The sequence below is a fragment of the Grammomys surdaster genome, unplaced genomic scaffold (genome assembly GCF_004785775.1).
Source record: "Grammomys surdaster isolate TR1022 unplaced genomic scaffold, NIH_TR_1.0 958, whole genome shotgun sequence".
Taxonomy (NCBI): domain Eukaryota; kingdom Metazoa; phylum Chordata; class Mammalia; order Rodentia; family Muridae; genus Grammomys; species Grammomys surdaster.
Genome location: NW_021605377.1, coordinates 6,881,475 through 6,907,236, shown reverse-complemented (window position 1 = coordinate 6,907,236; position 25,762 = coordinate 6,881,475). Strand labels below are relative to the sequence as shown.

The window sequence follows — 25,762 nt, the reverse complement described above, 5'->3', positions numbered from 1 at the left end:
GAGGGAAAATATTAGTGTGCATACATCAATCAAACATTACCAGGTTCCCTACCTGTTGTTTATCTTGCAATGCATTTTGAGCTGTGTCCAAATGATTCTGAAGATCAGCTCTTTGAGCAGTTTTTGCTGCCTCTGCTGATAGTAATAATTCAGTTTTGGCTTTAATCTGTAACAAAATTTACAAATGTTTAGTTCTATATTTGTTGACTTTCCCTTTCTTAAGACATATTGATTATGTCACAAAACTATTAAAAATTAGGTTCGTTAGCAGAAGTAATAATTAGACACTGAAAACTACATATGTGAAACTCTCCTACATAGCCGTGGGTAAGGGAGGAGACTCCTAGTGATGGTCAGCCAGCAGCGGAGAGCTGCTCCCGTGACACAAACCCACAGCAGTCTGCCCTCTGTGAAGGAAATGGGTCCAGTAGTTGGGAGGCAGGAGGACTATGATCCAAGCATGTTAGAGGCAAAGGAAAAGGATTATGAGTTCTAGTCTAGTCTATGTCCCATGCTAAGACCCTATCTTAAAAAAGCAAATCACTTGTATTAATGGTTTTTTTCTGGAGAAGGCCACTGTATTTTTCAGAAGGACACATCCAGTGTCTACCAGTTATCACAATAACTGAACTCTGCCATTGAAAGTGATGGCTCCAAAGATCAAGGATTTCAGAATGGAGTTCAAACAATAAAACCAACTGTTTATGTATGTTTAAAATTCACTCCTTCCAGATAACTTCCCAGGTAAAGAGTTTTACTTTTGATGATCATTAAAAGCCAAGAAGTTATACATTTAAAACCTCAGGCTTTCTACAATGTACTTTGAACCAGAATCAAATGATTTAAAAATTACGTTTTCTTTATCAAAAGTAATAAGTATTGAAATAAGTTTAGCACAACTCACTTCTAAATAAGAAAAGCAAAAAGTAGAAAAACTATAAATATATCTGAAATTAAAATGTTTTTAGCGAAGCTAAAATGATACTCATTTAGCTAAGTGAACACAAAAGATGTAAACTATCCATAAGGCTAATTTTAAGCAGGAAAAAAAACACCAAATAATTACTTGTCAATAACTCAATACTTAGTCTGCAGAAATAATGTTGGATAAGGTATATCTCTATACTGAGTTCAAACTGAGTACTAAAGAAAGCTACACTTCACAGGAAGTAAAAGACTCAGTGACAGACGCGTGTCCTACTGTGATGAACTCATTTTTGTGCAATCAGCTTCATTTACATATAGTAGTTCATCTATCTGACGAACTAAAAATCATGAAACACTTCAGTATATACGTGGCATATTTTCCAAAGTTATGTAATCCATGAAGACTTAGGAAACTGAGTAATAGCTCCACTATCATCTCAGGAGGGGCCAGCGGGGGATGGGAGGAAGACCCACCTCCAGGCCCTTTACACTCTTGCAGAGCAGAGAGCTGGCCACTGCTGCAGCCTATGCTTTTGGAGCTTAGGCATTAACGCCTTTCCACGGTAAGCACGGTAAGCACGAACCACAGGCTCGTGAGGTACTTGCAGACACTGCATATGCTAACTTACCTTCATCCTGTGCGGACCATCCTACCAGGAAGTACCTTGGAAGTAGGAATCAAAAGTTACATTACAGAAATCACCTGTCCATAGGGAGAAAGAACAAAAATATCTGTGGACACAGAAAACCTCAAGAAACTACATAATTTAATTTATATTCTTATTTTCCACTCAAATGTATGTAAAGTATGTATACCATGTATGATCTAAAATGATATTTTATGCATACAAACTCATATTACCTGTATGTCAAGCTGAGAGACCTTCTCCTTGCTTTCATTTAACTGACTGCTTAGTTCACTGACACTGGTTTCTAGAGAAAGAACACGGTCTTGTGCAGCTCGAAGATGTGCCTTCTGTTCCTGAACCTGGTCATGCAAGTTCTCCTCAGCTTGTTTATGGCTTTCCGACTGATTCTTCAGCTTCTCCATCAGTTGAGTTAGCTAGTACACATGTAAGAGTCTAATTACAAAGTTTGCAAAGCATGATAAAAAACTCAAATCAAAGTATCATCAGAATTCTGAACTGCCCTATAACAAGTAATTTCAAGGTTTTTCAAGTAAAAGTTTTCACACCTTTCATAATAAGTCAGTATAATAGCCCAAATCCTAAGAACTTCAATTTCAGATATATATTATTCTTTTTAAATCATCTCTATTCAACTAAAATTTATATGCAATAAAATCCACCTAACTTAAGTAAAACATCTGAGATTTGATAAGGTGCACACTCAGTTAGCTACTGATAAGATGAAGGTGAGGAATGCTTGCATTGTACAAGGCTATCCTCACACAGGCCTCCTAGTCAGCCTCCCTTCCCAGCTCCCACTGACCTCACCACAAAGGGTTCCTTGCCACTGTCAGCACCTCTGAGTTCTCAGACAAATTATACTGTTTTCAGTTTGATTTCACTTCTGTCATGTTATATTTTCAAAAGCATACATTTTAAAATTTTAGATGAAACCTAATTTGTCTGATACTTCTTTTCATGTACGTGGGAGGATTTTTAAATCCACAGATACATTTTAATAAGTCATCGTCCTCTGATGCTCATGATACGCCGCCAGCCTATGAGGCGCTGCCCCACAGATGCATGGTTCTGTCTCCTCTCTGCTTCACTTTGAATGGTTTCAACCATTCTGCTTTTATGTTCACTGACACTCTTTTCCACTGCTAGTTTTCTATTCAAGTATTTGACCTGTTTTATCTTTAGCAGTCCTCTATGGGTGTTCTATATCATGCCCACTTCTAGCCCCATTTTATGGTTTGGCCTTCATACCCATAAGCACTAAGGGGTATTGTAAGGTACTTGTCTTTCATTTCAGAGCCTGTTTCCACCAAGTTTGTTTGGTTTTGTGGTTGTTGTCTTTGTTTTTGTTTTGAAGTAAAATCCTAATTTTATTAGAGTTTAAAAAATAAAATACAAGTCAGTTGTAAATCCTAGCAAGCACCAGAAAATAAAAATCACTCATGAACAGAGACAAAGCACTGCCAAGAAAGGATGTGTGCTAAACACAGAGCTGAAGAGAGAACCCTGAACCCACCACTGAATGACTGTTCTACTGGTCATGGGTCCCACTCTTCTGCTGCTTCATCTATGGAGCACTCTTTGGTCGTTTATTCCGACTACTCTGAATCATGCTGTCTTCCTCCTGAGAATGCTGTTTGTTCCAGTAGTAAGCACTGTATTTGTAGCCTCCCTGGGTCCTGTCAGGATCCATCTTACTTTCTGTTAGAAGCATGTAGGAGCCCTGATAGTATGCTTCCTTCTCAGCAAGGTACGGTGCATCTGGTGCCCTCATGAGAGCCTCAATCAGCCAAGCCCTTCCTCTCTGCTGGTGTGCTTGAACATCTCAGGAGCTCCAGCTCCCTGCTTGAGTACAAACTTACACTTCTACCACAGACCCCAGCAGAGCCCGAATGAGATTTTTGGTGCTTTTCTGTACAGTGTTAATTCCTACCTGACACTGAGCCTTGCAAATTCAAGCAGCCTTAGCCTCCATGAAGTTCCCTCAACCTATACCCGTCGGTTCTACAACAACACTGCTTTCCTTGGGTTCTCCTGTCCTACATGGCAGTCTGGAAAAACATGTGTGACTAAAAGTCAGAAGAGTAAAGGTCTCCAGCTGGTTTCTTTTCCCTCACAGGTCACAGTCCAGGGCTTTGCTTATTGGTTAATGGTTGGAAGAGTGCCTTTATCCACTGTCCCACTTTCCTGTGGTTCATGGAGGATGACGGAGTCAGTTACACCAGGTGACCAGAACCAGAGGGACACTGATTTGTTTTAACTCATTCACTTAAATGTATGGATTTTTAATCATATTTAAAAATATATATTGCTTATTAATATTGCATATGGGTATGTATATTGTGGGTATGTACCTATATTTTCTGATAATATTTCTATAATAAGCAGTGTCACATTGTAGACAACTAAACAATGTTTCATAAAAATTAGGCTAATAAAATCCTCATAAGAATTCTTCAAAACCAACTTGGAGCTAATCATGGCATCGTTTACCTGACAGAGACAGAAGTAGAGAGATCAAGATAAGCTTGATGTACATAGCAAGCTCCATGCCAGCTAGAAACACAATGCGTCCTGCCTCAGCCAACAAGTGACAGGATGCACACAGCCAGACACAGTGGGATGCAGGAGGGGAAGCAGGAGAGAACTGAGCGAGAGGCCAGCTGAGGTTGCATGTGAGATCCCAGTCTTAATACAAAATGAGAACTAAGCAAACAACTGAACAGGACACGTGACAAAACTCATGTTACATTCTAACTTCCCAATTAGAACAGTAGTATAACCTACTATTACTTATTTCCAAAACAGCAGCTATAAAATGTTCAGTTATTTATTTACTTATTTTTAACAAAATATCACTGTATAGCCAGCCCTAACTGTCATTAACTTGATATGCAGACCAGCCTGACCTTGAACTCACAAAGACCTGCCTGCCTCTGCCTCTGCCTCCCAAGTGCTAGGACTAAATCTGCATACCACTATACCCAGCCTCCGTTAAGATTTTTGTATATTTCTTTTAAACTGTTCATGCATTTTGGAATAATAATTTATTAAAACTATTAGGAAGATATATATTATCCAAAGACAAATATATTATCAAAATATGATTAACTGTTGAGTTTTAAATATTACACAATACTCAGTAATAGCTAACATTTGATTCTGACATTTAGCTTATTAATTTGTTACTTTTTTTTTTTTTTAAACATCAGAAAATGCCAGGAGGCAAGCATGTACCATCAGTTATACCTCTACTTTTCCAGTGAGCTAGGGGCAGTGATTTACCTATTGTCATACAGGAAATACGTTATTTCCTAGGACACGAACTATGTACATCTTTTATCAGAGCACTGTATAGGCCTTCAATACATAGTGACCTACCTTGATGATGAATATATGATATAAAAAAACAAGCAAGAAAGGTCAAGATCATGAATTACCTTTGACAAAACATTTAATATAATTCACAGAGACTTAAGCGAAGTTAAGAACTATAACATTTTACAAACATACTTGCTGCTGTAGTGCATGGTTTTTCTCTTGCAACTGGTTAAGAACAGCAGTCTCTCCTTCACCAGCTTGGATCTTTGCATAAAGGTCTTCTCTTTCCTTCTCTAGTAAGGAAATATTTTCTTTACTCTTCTGTAGTAAGGCTTCAAGGTTCTGGATCTTTTGATCCTTATCTCCAATCTGACGTAGCACTTGTTCCAAATCATTCTATAAAGAATTGAAATTACTATTTTAAGGACGGAAAATTTATAAGTTATTTCTTAAACACAAAATGACTAATAGTAAATTTAATCATTCAAAGTATTAGTCCTACATCTTAAAAATTATTACGCTTCCAGTCTGGGCCTGACCACTGAGCAGATCCTGGGAGGCAGCTCTGCACCCAATCTCATAAAACCCAGAGGAAGAAGGCCTCCCAAGAGCTCTAACCTGGGCAGTATCTTAGGTAAGGAGACAGCAACATCCATCCCAAACAGGGAGTAACTGGGAGTAACTGGGACCCACTGGGACCCACTGGGACCCACTGGGACCCAGGAATTCACTCCTGGCCCGGAACACTGGTTCCTTCCTGTCTGCACGGAAGCACTGAGCAGATCTTGGGCCCCAGCTCTAATCCTAGTGGTAACACCCACCCCACACAGTTCTGAAACAACTAAGATGATAGGAAAGACAGGCTCCAGTCAGAAACAGGGCCAGTAGTACCAAGGAGATCCAGATGGCAAAAGGTAAGTGCAAGAACATAAGCATCAGCAACCCAGGATACTTGGCATCATTAGAACCTAGTTCTCCCACACTAGAAAGTCCTGAATTCCCTATCTCACCAGGAAAGAAAGATTCAGATTTAAAATCACATCTAATGATGATGATAGAAGACTTTAAGAAGGACATAAATAACATTCTCAAAGAATTTGAGAAGGACACAGGTAAACAGGTAGAAGCCCTGAAAGAGGAAACACAAAAATCCCTTAAAGAATTATAAGAGAATACAACTAAACAGATGAAGGAATTGAACAAAACAATCCAGGACATAAAAATGGAAGTAGAAACAATAAAGAAATCACAAAGGGAGACTACCCTGGATATAGAAAACCTAGGAAAGAAATCAGGAGTCATAGACGTAAGCATCACCAACAGAATACAAGAGATAGAAGAATTGCATGTTCAGAAGATATGGAAAACATTGACACAACTGTCAAAGAAAATGCAAAATGCAAAAAGCTCCTAACCCAAAACATCCAGGAAATCCAGGACACAATGAGAAGATCAAACCTAAGGATAATAGGTATAGAAGAGAGTGAAGATTCCCAACTTAAAGGGCCAATAAATATCTTCAATAAAATTATAGAAGAAAACTTTCCTAGCCTAAAGAACAAGATTCCCATAAACATACAAAAAGTCTACAGAACGCCAAATAGACTAGACCAGAGAAGAAATACTTCCCGTCACATAATAATCAAAACACCAAATGCACAAAACAAAGAAAGACTATTAAGCAAAACTCTCAATTACCATAGATGGAGAAACTAAGAAATTCCATGACAAAACCAAATTTACACAATATCTTTCCACAAACCCAGCATTACAAAGGATAATAGCAGGAAAGCTCCGATATAAGGAGGGAAATTCTACCCTAGGAAGAGCAAGAAAACCCAAAAGAAGATAACCACATAAACAATGCCTCCACTATTAGCAAAAATGACAGGAAGCAACAACACCCTCTCCTTAATATCTCTTAACATCAATGGGCTCAATTCCCCAATAAAAAGACATAGGCTAACGGACTGGATACGTAAAAAACCCACCTCAGTGACAAAGACAGATACGACCTTAGAGTAAAAGGCTGGAAAACAATTTTTTAAGTAAACGGTCCTAAGAAACAAGCTGGAGTAGCCATTCTAAAACCTCCAGCCCAAGACACAAAGGGAGAGACTCTACCTGTATAGGTAGTTGAGGGTGGCCTTGTCAGGCATCAGCAGCAGTGGAGGGCCTTGGTGCCTGAAAGTTTGGATTCCCTAGTGTTGGGAAATTCAAGAGCAAGGAGGCAGGAATGGGATGATGGTGGGAGCACAGCCTCATAGAAACTCCCAGAATTATATGGATTAGACATGACAGAGGCAGGCCACCAGAAGACTAGATTCCAGAATTCAAACAAAAAATTATCTTGATACTAAAACTTGTTTTGAGAATTGTATATTGCAGAATACACAGCCTTGGTGTATCCACTCATCAAGCAAGCTGAGGAGACCTGTTCTAACCTCTGATGTCCTGGAATCTCAGCTGGATGCAGTGAAGACACAGACCTCAGAGGCTTATCAATTTACTCTCCCCCCCCCGCCCCCTTCTAATATCTCCACTCCCGTAATCAGCTTGAAGAAGTTAATGAAGAGTCGGCGCCCCTATTCCCTGGGCTTGGGGACTGAAGTGGTTAACATTGGGCTGTCTTTCTAGGGAAAAGTAGTAGTTTTGTTGAACAGGGAGGAATAGCTAGGATTTATTGCATAGCCATAACCTACTGGTAGAAATCTGTATAATTGTTATTAAGCTGAAGTTATAATTTCTTAAATGGTACAAAATTTACTTTGATTTCAAGTTTAAGGTTTTCATTAGTACGAGTTTCTTATTGATTTAAAAGTGAAATTAATACTGTTACTCTCATAGACATTGTGCCTATATAACACATTTAGGAATACAAGACTTAGACCCAGTCCTTCTTTAACTTTTTTTAACTGATTTGAGATGGTTAGCCTGTGAGTTAAGGGCCCATAGCAAATTCATGGCTCTGAGTTTATTGTTAGGGTGTTTTCTATATTTTATTTAGAAATAGCTGAGAGGAGTTAACAGACAACAGTCCAGATTGCCTTACATGGATAGTTGGTTTTCAAAATGTCAGAAGTCCACAGAATTGACGTTATAAACATTTCTATATTAATGTTTATTTTGAATAGAGACCTGTCTGCTCCTGACAGCTTCCTGTCTTAGATTCTAAGAAGAAATTGAGCATCTTTGGAGTTACTCCAGTTGTGGTGAGACAGCCACTAGGGAAGAATTGCCTCTTTTCATCTACAGACAAATTACTGTCCAGAAACGGACACACTTGCGGAATAGACGACTGATTATATCTGCCAAGACAGAGTAATCAGCCCTTAATAATTCTGCATCACTAGGTCTGTCAGATGATCCTGGGCCAGAAAGCTGAAGATCGGATGTGCCAACGTTTTGTAGTATAGGGACTGTCCAGGTGTTTAGCGGTCTCTATAAATTGGCTAAGTTTTAGAAGCTATGCATTGTGCTTCCCATAATTTCAGTTAATTCAATCATTCTGGATTTCTGATGGAGTTGAAGACTTATAGTCTCATAGCCAATCCCAGCTATTTATTTTGAGCGAAAAGATTTGAGAGGATGGTTTTCAGCTGACATTCATTCTAAAGCCAAGAAAAAAGCCAGGTTCAGAACAAAGTCTTTTAGTTAGGAGAGACGATAGTGGTTTCTGGTTAGTCAACAAAATGTTGGACTGGGTATTAGGTCTATCTTGTACCTTACTGATACAAATTGGTATAGTTATGCTCTAATTATATTTTGAGAGAAAAGTTTTATTTTAACAGGAAGGGTGATATGTAGGAGGAGCTAAGGTGGGAGGAGTAAGGAGATGAAGAGGAGGAATAAGGAGAGGAGGAGGAGAAGAAGAAGAGGAGCTAGGAGACGAGAGAAAGAGGGGGGGGACATGGAGGTGTGTGTCTCTGCTAGTCAAAGATAGTTGGTATATCTAGGTTGGGTATTGGGTTACACTTCTGATTGTATGGGCTTCTTGTTATTGAGCATTACCAAACTTATAAAGCCTTTGATTAACATTTAAAAATAAGTTACTAATAAAAAAAGAAAAAAATTATTACATTTTCTTGTAGCAAATTAATTAAAACCACGTATTTAATAACACAAGTCTGCATTATTTATAATCATGAATTTAACAAAAAAAAGTTTACACCATCCTTTTTCCAATACTCTGGCCATATTCCCTACCCTTCTGGCCCTTTTCAGACACATGGGACTCACTCACTGACCACCCTGCTCACTCCTACCTCAGAGCCTTTGCACTAATGACCACTGCCTAAAATGGTTCCCTAATACTCAAATAGTTCCCTCCTTCCCTCCTCTGCAAATGTCTGCTCACGTGTCACCTTCTAGGTCAAGCAGCCCTGACCATGACATTTCTAACTTTGCAACAGTCTATATGCTGGTTTTTCTACTGCATTGCACTTAGCTCGGCACATTATAGCTGACTTATTTTTCTCATGTTTATTTACCTCCTTCTACCTCCCACTACAACATATGCTACATAATATGTTCATTGTTACACATACAAGACACATGACACAGATGCTCTGAAATGAACACTGAATGAAAACAACCAGTGCAGCTGGGCAGTGGTGACACACACTTTTGATACCAGCACTCGGGACACAGAGGCAGATGGATCTCTGAGTTTGTGGCCAGCCTGGTTTACGTAGTGAGTACCAGGACAGCCTGGGCTACACAGAGAAATCTTGTTTTAAACTGGCCCCTGCAACCCCCCAAATCGCTGCCCTCTCACACACGTACACTTATGTGAGCTTACTTCTATACCCAGTAGCACTCCTCTACATCAGCAAAGCCGGCTTCTTCCTCACTATCACACAGAATATCCTGCAATGGATGGCAGCTGCAACGTTTACTTCCTCCTCAGAATATAGCCCCAGCTTTACAAGCAGGCCGTGAAGTGTTAGCAACAAGTAGACACCAGCATCTTGAATGATTTAAGTCAGTCACTGTCAAGCGTGCTTCTCTACGCTTCAGTCATGAAGAATCGATCACCTACTTGCTCTCAGCTTTTGCTCCTGCCCCTAAGAACTTCTCCCACCGCCTTTGACTACTCTTCTGCAATCCAAGTTCCAGGGCAAAGCTTTCGCAGAAGTCACTGTTTTCTTTCTCCATTGAAATCAGGTTTTCCCTGTGCAGATCCCGCACCCATCTCCCTCTCTGGCTGGGCTGTCAGGCTAGTCCTGCAGGCAAACCATGGAGCCTCACTTGCCCTGCTTTTGCCACTGCCATCGTCCTTGTAGATGAGCTTGTGCTGGTTTGGAAGTGTGCTATTCTCATAAACACTACCCTCTACAGTGTACTGCTACCTGTAAATCCCTGAATTCAAGGAAGAAGTAAGACCTGATTTAGTCTTTGTCTTAATCGCAATTTCTGCAAACTTCCTACAAAGTATAAAACACAGACAGAAGTAACAGTACACCCTCAACATTCACATCTCCTTAATTCCTCGCCAGAACTCATTCTATACTGCAATCACTTACACAGGATTTTCCAATAGTCTGAAGTCATGAAAACTAAAAAGTCTGACTGTCGTACTCTGTGACCACAACTTCCTATCTGCTGACTGCATGACCTCATCTTCAATGCCCATCACTTGAGTTTCCTTCCAGCTGATTCATGTAAGCTTAGCTTTTCGTTCTAAACCTCAAACTGTTCGTGTAGCCACATCCTTCATTTCCTGTCACCTCAAAATACCCCAGACAACCACCCCACAAAATACCAACCCCAGATCAGTACTGCAATCTGTTCCTTCCCTCCCGTATTTCTGAACAATGCTAGAAAAAAAGCACACATCTCCATAGTGTCTGAGTTCCACTCGCCAGTAAACACTCAGAATCATCGTCTCAGTGTTTGTTGTTGGAATGAGGTCCTCACTCTAATGTTCTCAGTAACTACTTGAAGTTAAGCATTCTCTCCAACTCCGAATCCCTGCCTGGCTGATCCTGACCCATTATTACCCACAATTACACCCTGATTTGTGAGATTGTTTCCGAAGTGAGCTCCTTTGACTTTCCATTCTTTTTCCTATTGCACTGTGTCTGTCTGTGCCCATATTCACCTCCTCTGTCTGAACGTGACCCTGGTCACTTCCTTCTGTCTTTCAAGCTTCAGTGGATAAGCCCAAATATGCACTGTACTGTGGAGGTATCACAGCGTCTTAGCATCTGATTCCTTTAGTCACTTCTCTTCCCGCAATTTTAAATAATGCTCTATATCAGTCACTGTCATGAAAAAGAAACCTATTCAGATCTCTTTATTCCTCAAAATTTCTCCCTAAGCCAAATTTCCCTCTAGTTTCTACCCATCCTTCAAATAACTCACATTTAAGTTGCAAAAGTAATTTATATTTCTTTTTCCTAGTTCCCACCTCTCTCATTTACTGATCAGTTATTTATATTTTTCCTATCACTTTATTGAAATTATTCTGAGCAAGGTCATCAGTTTATCTGAATGCTTATCTAACAGGTCTCTCCACTTGTCTACATCGTTTCCTTTATATTGGAAGCTCCAGCAAAGCCTGACCCTGAACTCATACTAGTATGCTCTGCCATGCAATTTTTACCTGGAATCTACATCTCTGTGCCTGTCCCAGAAATATATACTCAATCACTCAGGATGCCATTTGTAGAAAATCTCCCATAACTTTTCTTTTCTAAAACTAACTGGGTGATGTAACTGTCACCTAAGTTCCCATGATTATTTTACAAGAGTGAGGAGACTTGAACTATACTATTGTGTTTAGTTCCTCAGACTTCTCCCATTTCCATATGACTTTTCTTGGCCCCTTGCCCATCCTTTTCTTACAAATGTTAGGAAAGAAGAATTTATATGTACTGTGAGTAAGGAATGAGAACTAGCGTGTTCATCTGAACCCCTCACTCTCCCCTGAGAGAGAACCTGTCTGCAGAGTGAAATGCCACCATTTCATTTCCAGCTGTGCCTACATCTACAGAATTCCCTCTGAGACACGGTGTAAGAAAATCCTCTTAGCAGTTGACCTCTACCTAAATTGTCATGCTTCATTGTCATTTCTTTCCTACTCATAAGAGGAAAATCCCAGAGTAACCTACAGATGCACAATCTGGTTTACTTCTCTCTCTCTCTTGAAACCCCATCAGGGGCTCATCGAATCTTCTCTGTCCAAATTGTTCTCACCAAGATCAAAGACCTCCATGTTGCAAATCCAACAAGAATCTCAGGTTTCCTTCTGTCTGCTGCTCAAGCTAGAATCCTTAGCCACGCTTCCCTTGTCTCCCCACCTTGCTTCCTGGTCAGGGTGTTTTGCTGCAGCAATAGAATTCCTAACTAAGACACCGAGCAACCCTGCCTAACACTGTGACCCTCACACAGCACCGCACACGCCTCCTACCCTGCCCTTCCTTTTGTCGTGACTTAGATAGCCGCGCATCTTGCTTATTTACCATGGGTACTGTTTGCTCCATCACCAAACATCCATGACAGCAGACACTTTTGTATGTTTTACTCACTGCCATAAACAGATACAGAATCAGTTCCTTGGCTGAGGATGGATATAAGTAATACTTCTCACTGATAAATACACAATAAGTAATAAATGAATCCATGATTCCGTTTCTCTCTTTGTCTGACTCTTGTGCCACTCAATCTTCAAACTCAAAAAAGAAAGATTACTTACTGCAGAAACGACTTACTGTACCCCACAGACACCATATATATTATTTCTATATACACACCACTAGACTGCTTTCCTAGACGGTAGGCACTGTGCCTCTTTATGTTCAGTACTGAGCAGTGCCTGGCATCCAGTGCTGGGTAATATCCAGTGAAAGAAAGAAAGAAGGAGTAAATGAGTATGAAAGACAAATTTACTTCAAACCTGTATCCTCTCTCACATAACAAGACTGAGCTTCTTTTACCTTCTAAGCCATGTAATAACAGAATCTGTTCTAGTTTAATCCAAGCAATTATACTTTCTTTACCTATGGTTCCAGTGTTCGGATAATGCTAAGAAGTAAAAGGTATGACCACCACATACTACATTACAAAACTGTGTATGTATGAATGCACATGTACATGTGTGCACACATGCATGTGGAGCCCAGAAATCAACACTGGCTGTCTTCCTTCATGGCTTCTCCACTTTATCTTTAGAGACACAATCTCTCCTGACCAACGATTAGCCAGGCCAGCAAGCCCTCCACCACTTCAGCACTGGGATTTCAGGTGACTGCATGCTACCAGGCATGGCTGCTCACTTTGGTAGCAGGGGTATGAACTCAAGCCTCATGGGCTGCTTCATGCTTGTTCAGGCAGCACTTTACCAGCTGAACTGTTTCCCATCTTTATATCTAATTAGGCAATTTAATAAATAATTTTATCTAATAAATGTGACATATCTGAATACTTCATGAATTACATATAAGACAAATGTATTTATAATAAATAATTTTAAAGTACTTTAAATTTTACTCATGGAAATAAAAAGAATATGTTCTAACTGTCACTTAAAACTATCAAAAGCACTCATCGTCCAGTGTTCCGCCTTGTGCAGATCTACCACGACAAAAGCACCAAGGCTCTGCTCCACTTGTGCTTAGACCACACTTACCTGAGCTTCTCGGAGTTTGGCTGTCGTGCTTTGCTGAAGAGCTTGCTGTTCTTGATGCTGTTGCTTTGATTTTTCTAACTGATGTTGCAATTCAGTGGAATTTGTTACCTTTTCCTTCAACTAAACAAATGTAGACTGTTAGTTGAATGAGAACTTAAGACATAATGTGATCACATTCAGCATAAATATCTGGCATTATGTCAATACTCAAACTAGAAAAGAAAAATAAAATCGAGTCATATGGAAAAATCAGCTTTAAGGGAGTTTCTCAATTTTCATTATAGAACTATAATTTCATGATTAAGAAGCCATCCTCTACCCACTAAATCTCATCCTAAAAAGAAAACAAATCTTTCTCCAATCTGATATTAGTTCACCGCTGAATTTTTAGATACCACTATGCTAAAGTAATTAATATACAATCTTGTGTAACAATAACATAAACCACAGTATCTGCATTTCTTTTACTTTTTAATGGTTGCATTTATTACTAGGAAGGAATCCAATCTGTTACCACATTTAAGACACTACCTCTAAAGAAAAATCTATTAGTGAATTAACAGAGTTTAACCTGAGTATTTGTCCAATTCAAAGAAATGTCATAATTCAATCATAACATTTACCTTATCCATATAAGTGCCATTTGTATAACTCCAAGTTGTTCTGGGGTGACATTCAAACAGATCATTTGGAGACGCTTCTTTTGTGGTGCTAGAGAGTTGAACTTAGGGCCTGATACATGCTGGGCAACCTGGATCACTGAGCGATAATACACATCCAACATGCATAACTATTAAAACTAAAATCCTCAAGTCATAGTCACGTGCTCCTTATGATCCATACCAGCTACATGCTGAAGTCCTCAGGAGGTGGCCCTTCCTTGGTAAGAAGAGCATAGCATCCTGAGGACCAGCAAGGGGGCTTCCTCAGGAAAGCTAAACTGCGGTTTGTGCATTTCCGTGGGGAACTTTGAGGAATACAATAACAGTAAAATGTGTGACCTAAAAATGTAGTGAGTAGGTTACTTCTAGATGGAGAGAAATTAATGCTGCAATGTGAAATAAAAACAATCGCAATCAGAGTTCTTGACGCAAAGATGAATGTCACCATGTTTAAGATACTTCAAGTCTGAAGTCATCCGCTAATAGAAGCTGAGTTTCCGATGCTAGCTCACCTGCTCTTCCAGACGAGAGAGCTTGAGCTGTAAGTCAGCCACTTGCTGCTCCTTATCCATCAGCTTCTCACTGGAAAGCTGCCTCTGCTCCTTCAGCCTACCATGAGCTTCCCCTAGTTGGCGCTCGGTCTCCAGAAGTTTGCTGTGTAACTTTAAAACAGAATGTAAGTGTGCACATATAGGCAAGTGTAAACACACACAGCACCACCTACCTTACTAAACTATTTTTCACCAGGTAACTGCATGCCATCTTTCCACTGTACGTTCCTTCACACCTTATGCTACAGAATAACTTAGACTACAACTGAATTCTGATAATATAAATGCTAATAAGTCACATATAATTATGAGCAAGCAGTGCATATGTTGTACTTATTTTATAATTTTTCCCTTAAGAAACACAGAAGACTCGGGTTGGAGAGGTGGTGTCTGAGCACTTTAAGAGCATTGGCTGCTCTTCCAAAGAATCTGGCTTTGATTTCCAGCACCCACATGGCAGCTGACAACATCTGTAACTCCAGTTTTACTGTATTTGACTCCCTCTTCGGGACTCTGCAGGTATCAGACATGCATGTGCCAGCAAAATACCCATATACAAAATAATAACACATTTTTAAAAATATAGGAGACCAAGGTGAGGGATTTAAGTCATAAAACTTTAAAATTATGATATTCAAAGCACATTCAGACACATTCCTTCCAACTTCCCATGGTGTTTTTTGTTAGTTTTCTATAGTTAAGAACTACCACACTTGACTTAAATTTTTTAATTATATTTTTTTAAAAAATTATTATTTAAAGTTTTATTTCATTCATATGGGTATTTTGCTTGCATGTATATCTGTGCACCCTGTGTGTGCCTGGTGCCCAGGAGGCATGAGAAGGGTATCAGATCTCTTAGAACTGGTGTTACAGTGGTTGTGAGCTGTCAAGTGGATGCTGGGAATCCAACCAAGGTCCTTGGGAGGAGCAAGCAGTGTTCTTAATGCCTGAGCCTTGTCTCCAGCCCTGCAACAATACTGAACTTACAGATGGTAAACAATTTGAATGAACTGTAACAGCTACCACCTACCAGCACCCTGTCCTGAGCCCTCTCTGTTAACTGACAAGTGCATCCCAGTGGTGGTCTGCATGAGTGGGGCCTGCAGCTCTCACCTGGCTGACTTCCCCTTGCAGCTGCAGCCCATGCTGCTCCTTTTCTTCCCGCTGCTGCTGCAGCTGCTTCAACTCCACTTTCAGATGCTGGTGCTTGCTCTCGACTTCCCGCAGTTCTTCTTTGAGCTTCTGAACAGCCTCTCCCTTTTCACTGAGTTCTCCTTGGACCCTCTGTAGCGAGCCTTCAGATGCAGTTAGCCTTGCCTGAAGCTGCTGGCAATCCAGGTCCCTTTGGTGGAGGGCGGCCTGGATATTCTTTCTACTCACTGACTCTTCATTATGCTTCTCCTCTAAGTGGGTGTAGTCCAGGTCTTTCTTCTGCAATTTCTCAGTCAAGTTCTGAAATATCAAGTTTAAAATTTACACTTTAATACTTTTTAATTATTCCACTGTCTCAAACTATCTTTTGAGTAACCAATATTAGTGTGTGCAAAACTGTAGGAAATACTTTAGGAAGAATTATGGCATACCAACTTATAATTTTATTATTGGTCATCATGATTAAACTGAACTTATACAAAATAAAAATTACCAAGAAAATATTGTCATATACATACACACACACATCAAATTATTTGGTGGTATGCAGCATATTTATGTTTCTACTTAAGTTAAAAAGTAAAAGCTACTTTTCATTCAATAAAAATTATTCTGAACACTAGCATTCTGTAGGCCCCCTGCCTTGGGCTTTCCAGCTGCCGCACTGACACCAAAGCACAGCAGTGTCTCCTGCCTCTCGACTGTCTGATCCTTCTGTCTGCAGTTTTTCTTCTCTTGTGTATAAAGACCATTTTTTTTTTTAGAGTTACAGGCTAAAATGAACTCAGATTTCTTTCTGGGTATATAAAGAAATGATCTAAAAATAAAATTTAGCTACTTTATAATTTTATTTTATTCAAACCACCAAAAAAGAAAAGAAAAGCATAAAAAAATACCATCAATCACCAACCTGAATTCTAATGCTCATCTCAGCACTGTTGTTACAACTGACACTGAATATTTTAAAATCACATAAAATGCAAACAAAATTTTAACTTCCCTAAGAAAAACACACATGCTAAGAAGAAACTACAGTGTACATTATTTATTCACTACGCAAGAAGAGATGGTACAGATGTAAGGACTATCAGACCCTTCATACCTTAAACAGATACTGTAGAAGCAAAACAGATATATGTTTAAAATAACCTTTCTAAAACAGCTAAAGTAATTCTTAAACAAAAACAGATTTAAAAGGACTAGGATGGCATCCGCTATGGCCAACCCCCTTTTTAGCATGCAGAAAGCCAAGTCAGTTGTCAGGGGAAGGGAAAGGAAGAGAAGAAGGGAAGAGAACAATTTCTGTTTTTACAACTTTTGAAAATTTCACACGAGTACTGTATTTACATCGTCTGTTTCTATCCCACACCCCCAACTCCTCCTGTGTCCTCCCCAACTACCTTTCAAATTCAAGACCTCTTCTTGTTTTACACACACACACACACACACACACACACACACACACACACACCTTGCTGAGTGCATTCAGTGTTCCTTGGAAGCACATATGCTTATGGCTGATCACATGGGATTAGGCGACCTATAAGAGGGCTGGCCTCTGGAGATTGACTTCCCTCTCTCAGAAGCCATTATTGGTTGTAGCTCTTCTATTGGCAGTGGGGTCTTGTGAGATTTCCCCACCAGTGATGGTTGCCAACTGGTGACGTCATTTTGCAGATCTTTAGGTGACCATGCTGTTAAGATCTCATGGGTGCAGTCACTGTAATCTTTAGAAGACACTACCTTGCAGATGTCCTGGTCCACAGGCTCTTACACTCTTTCTGCTATTCTATCATGATGGTCCCTGAGCCTTAGGTGTAGGGGTTAAATGTTGCATATGTATCAACTGGGAATTGCCAAATAAGAATTTAAAAAGTAGTAAGTTAAATCATGTAAAGAAAGTAACAGTTTGAGGTTTTTTGGTAAGAATTAAGGAAGTATACAAGAGTGTTAAAAGACACAAGGAAAGGAAACAAATACAGGCGGGGTAACAGCAAACCTTAAAACCTCAGTGGAGAAAGGCAGAGAAAAGCCTAGATACCAACACACAGTGAAGATTGAATATTTACCTGAGAAAAAGGAAGTTAAGGTGATTATCAGGAAAAAAAATACAAAAAAGCAGCATCCAGAAAGGTAAGTGTATATAAGAGGAAAAGGAAGAAGAGTTCTGCTGGATAGTTTTCTGTCAGCTTGACACAGCTAAAGACATCTAAGAGGAGGGAACCTCAGTTAAGACAATGACTCCAAAACACTGAGCTGTGGGCGCACCTGTAGAGCATATTCATATTTAGTGATTGGTGGGGAAGGCCCTGCCCATGGTGGGTGGTGACCATCCTCGGGCTGGTGGTCCTGGGGTCTATAAGAAAGCAGGCTGAGCAAAACATGGGAAGCAAGCCTGGTTTCCTTCAGTGATGGACTATGATGGGGAAGTATAAGTCAAATAAACCCTTTCCTCCCCAACTAGCTTTTTTTGCTCATGGTGTTTCATCACAGCAGTAGAAGCCCTGACTATGACAAGGATGAACAGCAAACTCAGAGAAGGACAAACAGAGACTTACAACAGTGAGCCAACAGTATGTGCTTTAACCAAGCAATGAAAACACTCCAAAAAGGCAGAAAAAAAGACTAGAGGAGAAATGACCCTTATGATTAAAGAGCATATAAGACAATCTTTTAATAACATATGTCTTATTAATTAGCAACTTCAAATAATCTCTATATAATGCCACATTTAGAACTATTTTGAAAAAATACATTTTAGATTCATAAGCTAAATTAAATCTCCTTAATGATCTATAAAAATCATTTTTAAAGATTGTAAGCTATTTAAATTTCATAGCATAACCCATGCTCACAGATACTGAGCAGCTGCATGGCATTTAAGCTGTTACTGTGGTATCAAATTAAAGCTATGTTGTTACTCTTCTTTCCCATGGGCTTACTTATAAAGTCACTGAGGAATCCGCCCTGCTTGACATCGTCCAGATGCCATGGCACGCAGTGACTACTAAATCCACTTGTCCTAAAATATTAACCAACTCTATCAAGCTGAGGTGTAGCACACACCGATAATCCCAGCACTCAACTTTTAACATTAACTGTTTAAAAACACAGTGGCATCCAATAAAGAAAACAATGGTTCCTTTCAATTCTCCATATCTATCCTTACAAGAAATCTTGATATTTTTCCTATTTACAGATGAGAAATAGGAAGTTAATCTAATATAACTTAACTGAGCAGCAGAGTCATTATTTTTTCTAAATCAAATTTCTTTAAACTCATAGTTTAGATAGTAAGTCAATAAATAAATTGAATGTTTCAAGTCTCTAAAATTTGTCCTACTCAACTTAAATTATGAGGTGCATATAAAGCCTAGATAATAATCATTTGTATAATGAAAACGTTTTTCCCCTTTTAATTTTCTCATCAATTGTTTTCCCATCATATTTTCTTCTCTTTCCCTCCACCACTCTCTCTGTCTTTCAAGGCAGGGTTTCTCTGTGTTGCCTGGCTGTCCTGGAACTCATTCTGTAGACCAAGCTAGCCTCAAACTCAGAGATCCACCTGCCTCTTCCTCCTGATTAAAGGCATGCATTGCCACACCCAGGCTCATATTTTCTTAAAAGTAACAATTTCCCTATAATATGTTTCATTTGTTATCAAATTGTTACTTGCCCATGTAAAAGGAATGAATGAGAAAGAATGACATTTTAAATGCTTTCTAGATAATCATCTGACCTCTTGCATTTTATGAGCTGCAATACTCTGACTTGGTTCTTTACAACTACCTTTCAAATGAGGTTCTATTAATCCCTTTGCCATTATGAAATCCTCCTTAGCATCCTTAAAGACTCAGTTTAAAAGCTATGTGTTCTATAAAGGACTTTTCTGATTCAGTAGTCTGTAAGTCAGGAAAATGGGAAGGAGTGCTAGGAAAGGCTGACTTTTAGATGTGGCATAGCTTAGTAAATGAATCAACATATAGCAGCTTTGGTTACCAGCACAAGACTTATACAAGCTCAAGTCAGTCAAAATTCCAGTGTAGATTTACAGGGAATACCAATGGCTCACCCCTGTGAGAGGAGGAGTTATTGGTAGTTAATAGCCGCTGAGGGAGAGTCACTCTTCTTTGGGTTCCTGGCTACTGGTAGACTACTCATGTCCCAGAAGATGGCCACACAGCCCTGTACACATGACCAGCACTAATTAGACTCAGGTAATCATTAATAATAATTCTTAAAGGAACATAAACTTTGGAGAGAAAAAGTGACAAGCACTAGGGAAAGAGGAAAGTAGATAGTGGTGGGTGGATGGATATCAATATACAGTGTATAAATATATAAAACCTTCAAAAATAAAAATGCATATTTAAAAAGAACTGCCTGTAATAAACACTTAATTACAAAATGAACAAATGAAATAGTTTTTGAGGGTGGACAACAGTTGAAGAAGAAAGCTACGTCAACCTCTGGCCTCAGTGCATACCTACCAAGGCATACAAACATGTGTAGTCCTATAGCATTAATATTCATGCTTTCTTAACCTGAAATTGATTGCTACTGTAGCTCATTTACAAAGAATAAGGCAGAGATGATTAACATTAAAACACACACACAAATAAATATGTATTATTGGCTAGATTCAACATATGAAAGAGAACACAAGTTATGAAAAAGGATATAAAGCTAATTGCTTTTCTAGTTATTCTGTAATGAATTTTTTGGTAGTGGATAAGCACATAAGATACAATTGACACTGAATGCGTAAAACTTAATATGAAGCTCCACAGCGTCCAGTCTGAATGCTTATTCTAACTGTATAGTAGTTCACTGAGTTACATAAACTTTGGATATGGATAATTTTTATTTGTGATATTTTTATTTATTTGTAAGGTTTTTAAATGATAAATCTTATAAATGTGTATATGTAAGTATAGATACATAATAGAACTGCAATATGATTCAGCAACCTGATTCTTGGATATAGGCAAAAGAGCTAAAAACAGGGTCTCAAAGATACAACACAAGTTCTAAGCAGTGTTATTCATAATAGCCAGAAGGAAGAAAGCAACCTAAGTATTTATTGACAGATGGGTGTATAATACGTCTCAAACTTAAATGCAGTATCATTCAACTATAAAGAGAGAATTCTGATATAAGATACTCAGATGAATCTTTCAGGATATTCTATTATACTTTATGACTCCACTTATCTATAGGACTCGGGTGTGTAAAAGTCACAGAAGCACAAGAGGACACGGTTGGCTGGAGTTCAGGGAAGAGACAGTAGGGAGGGCTGTTCTTTGTGTATAAAACACACAGTTTTGTCACATGAAGAATTCTTGAAAACTGTTTTGTACATGTGGATATACTTAACTTTAAGCATATACATATATATATACATACATACTACATACATACATACATACAAACAAACATACTTGGGGAGGGAGGAAGGAGGAAGAAAGGATAAGTTATCTTGTCCTACCGTATAAATAAATTAATTTTTAATGATTAAATTTAATAATTAAATTAAAATCACCACTATATGCAGCTTTAAAATTCTTACCTGATTTTTTTGTGTTAATTCATTAATCGAACCTTTAAGTTTTTGTATTTCCTGCACATATACTGCAACTTCTTGGGGGCCTTTCGCAAGCTCACTCCTTAGCTGGTTTATTGTAGCCTGAAAAATAAAATAACAATTAAAGCAAATGAAATAAAGGTATACCAAGATTTGAAGCAATGACGGTCTCTGCTGCTGGGGCAGTTAAACTCAAGTAACACTTGACACTTTACAACTGATCTTTATCCTGAGAGCAGTAATACTCCCACCTAAACTTTTTTTGCTTAAAATTAATTTTTAAAATACATCCAAGATGTTTTATTCATTTGTTTAATTCTATATCAGCTGAAATGCTGGCATCTTCATCTGTCTGAGATAACATCAAACTTCAATTTTTAATTTCATGGTTTTAAATCTATACTTTGAGCCTCCTGAATCCAAACAGGAAAACCAAATTACGTCTAGAGATTCTTCAACTTTCCACAGCAGAGACATTTCCTTTCACATTGAAACATGCATATTCAAATATGCAATCTGGTTTGATTTGGGTGAATCCCCTTTCTGATAAATAATGAAAGCATATTTATCAAAACAATTTACCAAGCTAAGGTCCCATGTAGTTTCATTAACCAAGGCTACTTTATGGTCGAGCATTAGCAGTTGAATAAAAACATCTGTTAGTGAATTTAAACATTTTAATAACAATAAATTAATGTTTATTGTTTAGATAGTTTGATTGCTTAAAAATAATGAAAGGGAAAACCATGTGGAAAATACCTTAAAAAGCCATATCTTGAATACACAAAAGCTCAAACATTAGAAAGCTACTGCAAATGATATTAGCAAATGGAATTTGTACTTCCAGTACTTCTTGCTGGCTCTACCTTTTACAGACTGGAAGAGAGCGGCTTCCATTGCATACATTCTTTATGATGAGTCAACTTTTCAGTATGGATACCCATACATTCAGAATTCTGCTCTTAGCACCCAATCATTTACCCATATGTACTACAAATCAGTTCCTGCATCACACAGACGAGACCTTGGAGAATTTGGTTTGTGGTGACCCCAACGTCACTGCTCAGCCACAGTCAGTGCTCTCTGAGGAAATCAGACTACACAGAACTTAGGCTCTGAGGTACTTTCAGAGGTGCTGTGTCTTCACCCATTTAGAAAAACAAGGGTTTCAAATTTCAGAAGCCAATTAAACACATTAATGACCAAATTGGACTTATTTTATTTAATAACTATGAATTAAGAAAACAAGTTTGGTTTAGATTAATTTGAGCACTTAAAAGTTTAAGTTCGGTCACAATGACAAGAGATGTGGCAAGAGTGTGCCCTGAAAGGAAGACATTAGATGTACAGAGAAATAGGAAAGAGCGGGTTATAGGAGGCTTTCCCTTTCCCTGCTGTACATTATCAATCATTCTTAGCTTCCAAAATGATAAAATACTGTTCTGATTTGAGGAAAAATGATTAAACAAAAACTTAAAATATATTTTCTCTTCAGATGGCACCACAGTTGACACTATTTCTCTGTCTGTGGTGACTTTCCTTGCCACCTAACGGCACACGCTCATCTATGGCCTGCAGTTCGGCACGTGCAGTAATCACTGTCCAGGATTCCTCTTTCCACACTTCACGGTGATTCCCGCTTACTATACTCTCCTTACTCACATCCTCGAGATCTTCCTCGGCCATGCTAGTCAAACTGTCCCACACGATTCCTGGTTCCACTGTAACACACCCCCTACTGTTTCTTTCCTTCTTCATAGAACGCATTATCACTTCACTTCCTACTGTGGTAGGCTTTGATTATAAAGGCATCTCAAAAGGCTCATGTGGTTAAGCTTTGATCCAGTAGATCTAATCATGGAGAGGTCATGGGCTAGATCATGAGGGCTCTGGCCACTGATCAACTCATGACTGGATCCTGTTAGTAGGAGGCGATGAAATGTTCAGAGGTGAGGGACAGTTAGAGGAATTGGTCACCAGGGCATCTTGACCCAGTTCCCTTCTGTGTGCTTCCTGGCTGTCAGAAGCAACCTACCTCTGCCACAGTTCCTGGCTGCCAGATACTCTAAAGGAAAGGATCCAGCTAAAGCTGGACTAAAATCTGAAGCCAAAAGGAATCTTTGATCCTTTCAAATTGTTTCTCTCGGGTGACTTTCACAGCAATAACAAGCTAACTAACACTAATCAAGATTGGCTTTGTTTTTGATTCCCACAAAGGAATATGAATCTTATGAGAGCAGGCGCTGACTTTACAGTGTATTCCTAAAACCTAGAATTGTTTCTGCTGCTTAGTTTTTATTCACAATATACTTTCTAGTGAGTGATCATTCCCTCAAAGATTTAATAGATATTTATACCCATTAGCAATATATGAGACCTTAAGAAAATTTTATTGTCCTTGATGCTATGGTATTAAACTGAATATTAGGGTTTTAGTAGGACTTTAAGTTACAAATAACTAAGAAACAATATTTTGACATTCTGCTAGTGATTCAGAATTATAATTGCTTGAATTTCTACTATTAAGAAATAATCATATCAAAATGGATGAGAACTTGTTTGACTAACAAAACAAAAATGAGCATGTCTATGAAGTTCTAAGATTGCCCTATCACACAAACTGCACAGGACAATAGAAGGTGGTGGATAAAGATAGTACCAAAACTGGCAAGTGTCCCAAAGCACATTACCTCAAATTTAAGCATCTCCATTAGAAAGCAGAAAAAAAATAATAAAATGGTGGATGAAAGGTGGAAGACAGAACTGACAAAGTGCACATCAAAAACAATGAAAATGTCCAAACGTACTTACAAATGGGATCTCTTAAAATAACATACTTGACACTGAAATATTCTTAAATAGCTATGTATGGTTATAATCATCCTTAGTCCATACTTACATGAACATTTTTTCAAATAAGATTACTTGGAATATAAATGAGATTCTTTAAAATCATTTCCATTAAATACCATAACATATCTAAACTCACTGTAGCTTTCTTTAATATCTACCTTGATAAAGGGTTTTCAAAATAACTTTAAATCTTTAAACCTTCAATCTTCAATCTATAAAATCTCCAACTACTTATTAAGCACTTCTAATGCTTTAGAATAAAAATATACTTTTATAAATATATAGACAAATGTAATAAGCTCACAAGGTATATAAGTTTTGAAGAAAATAAACCAAAGGTATATTTAACAATGTGTTCCAGATTACATATCAACAATCCCAACTAAAAAACATTTAATAAATCCTTGTATTTCTTGCTCCTCTAATAGCTTTTAATGTGTTTTGATTAAGAAAAAGTAACTACATCTATAATAATTTGATTCTAGTAAATTTTTAAATGATGTAATTCACTAATATACTTAGCTGAAAACAACTAGAACTGAATTTTAATTAAACATGCTACATATTCATAGTAAGTAGAAACAAAAAAAAACAACAAATGAAGTCACAAATAAGTATATGAGATGAAACATTATACTAATGTTTCTATGGAAACAGTATTAGATAAACTAAAAAAATATTTTCAGTTATTATTTAATACATAACAACATACAATTCTGGTAAAACACTAAAGCAGTAATAAACATTAGGACAAGGTTAGCAGCACAAAAAGCTTGACATGGTGGCTTACTCTCCCAGAGGCTGAGGCACGGAGAGTCACATATGAGAAAGTGAGGCCAGCCAGGGCTTGGCAGGGAGCTCCAGGTTAGCATCAGCTAGCCTGAGATACTGACTCAAAATAACAACAGAAAACAAGCAAACAAAAAGATTAGCAGCACAAAGTCATGCATGAGGCAATTATTAGACAAATTAAAAGGAAGACAGGGTTGCTAAGGGAAGAATGCTGGACCTGAGTAAGACCTAGGTTCTGTATTTTAGATATGTGACCTGAAAGCAAGTTATACCTCACTGGGCCTCAGATTCCAAATGTGTGAGACAGATCTAATAACTTTACAAGATCAAATGAGAAATCTTTAAAGCTAACACAGTATTCAAAATGACCTGGTGGAGTATCGCAAATCTAGTGGTGTCCAGAAAAATCCATGTCCAATGGCATTAGTATCTGTACTACTTTTTTTTTTGGGGGGGGGGCGGGGAGGAATGAGGAGGCAGAGGATTTTTTTTTTTTTTTTTTTTTTGGAGACAGGGTTTCTCTGTCTAGCCCTTGCTGTCTTGAAACTTGCTCTGTAGACCAGGCTAGCCTCTCAGACTGCCTCTCCTCCTGAGTGTTGGGATTAAAGGTGTGTACCACCACTGCCTGGCATTTGCTA

At 38.4% G+C, this 25,762-nt stretch overlaps 1 protein-coding gene across 2 annotated transcripts in view; it reads right to left on the bottom strand.

Moving 5' to 3' along the window:
* Window positions 1-25,762, bottom strand: part of Eea1 (early endosome antigen 1) — a 116,017-nt gene that overhangs the window by 31,268 nt on the left and 58,987 nt on the right. For both annotated transcript variants that reach the window (XM_028783097.1, XM_028783099.1), the window contains 7 exons: window positions 21,465-21,581; window positions 15,857-16,195; window positions 14,702-14,851; window positions 13,528-13,647; window positions 5,088-5,291; window positions 1,790-1,990; window positions 53-166 (listed from right to left, as the gene is read on the bottom strand). In XM_028783097.1, coding sequence (XP_028638930.1) covers window positions 53-166; window positions 1,790-1,990; window positions 5,088-5,291; window positions 13,528-13,647; window positions 14,702-14,851; window positions 15,857-16,195; window positions 21,465-21,581 — 1,245 coding nt within the window. The remainder of the gene's footprint in view (window positions 1-52; window positions 167-1,789; window positions 1,991-5,087; window positions 5,292-13,527; window positions 13,648-14,701; window positions 14,852-15,856; window positions 16,196-21,464; window positions 21,582-25,762) is intronic.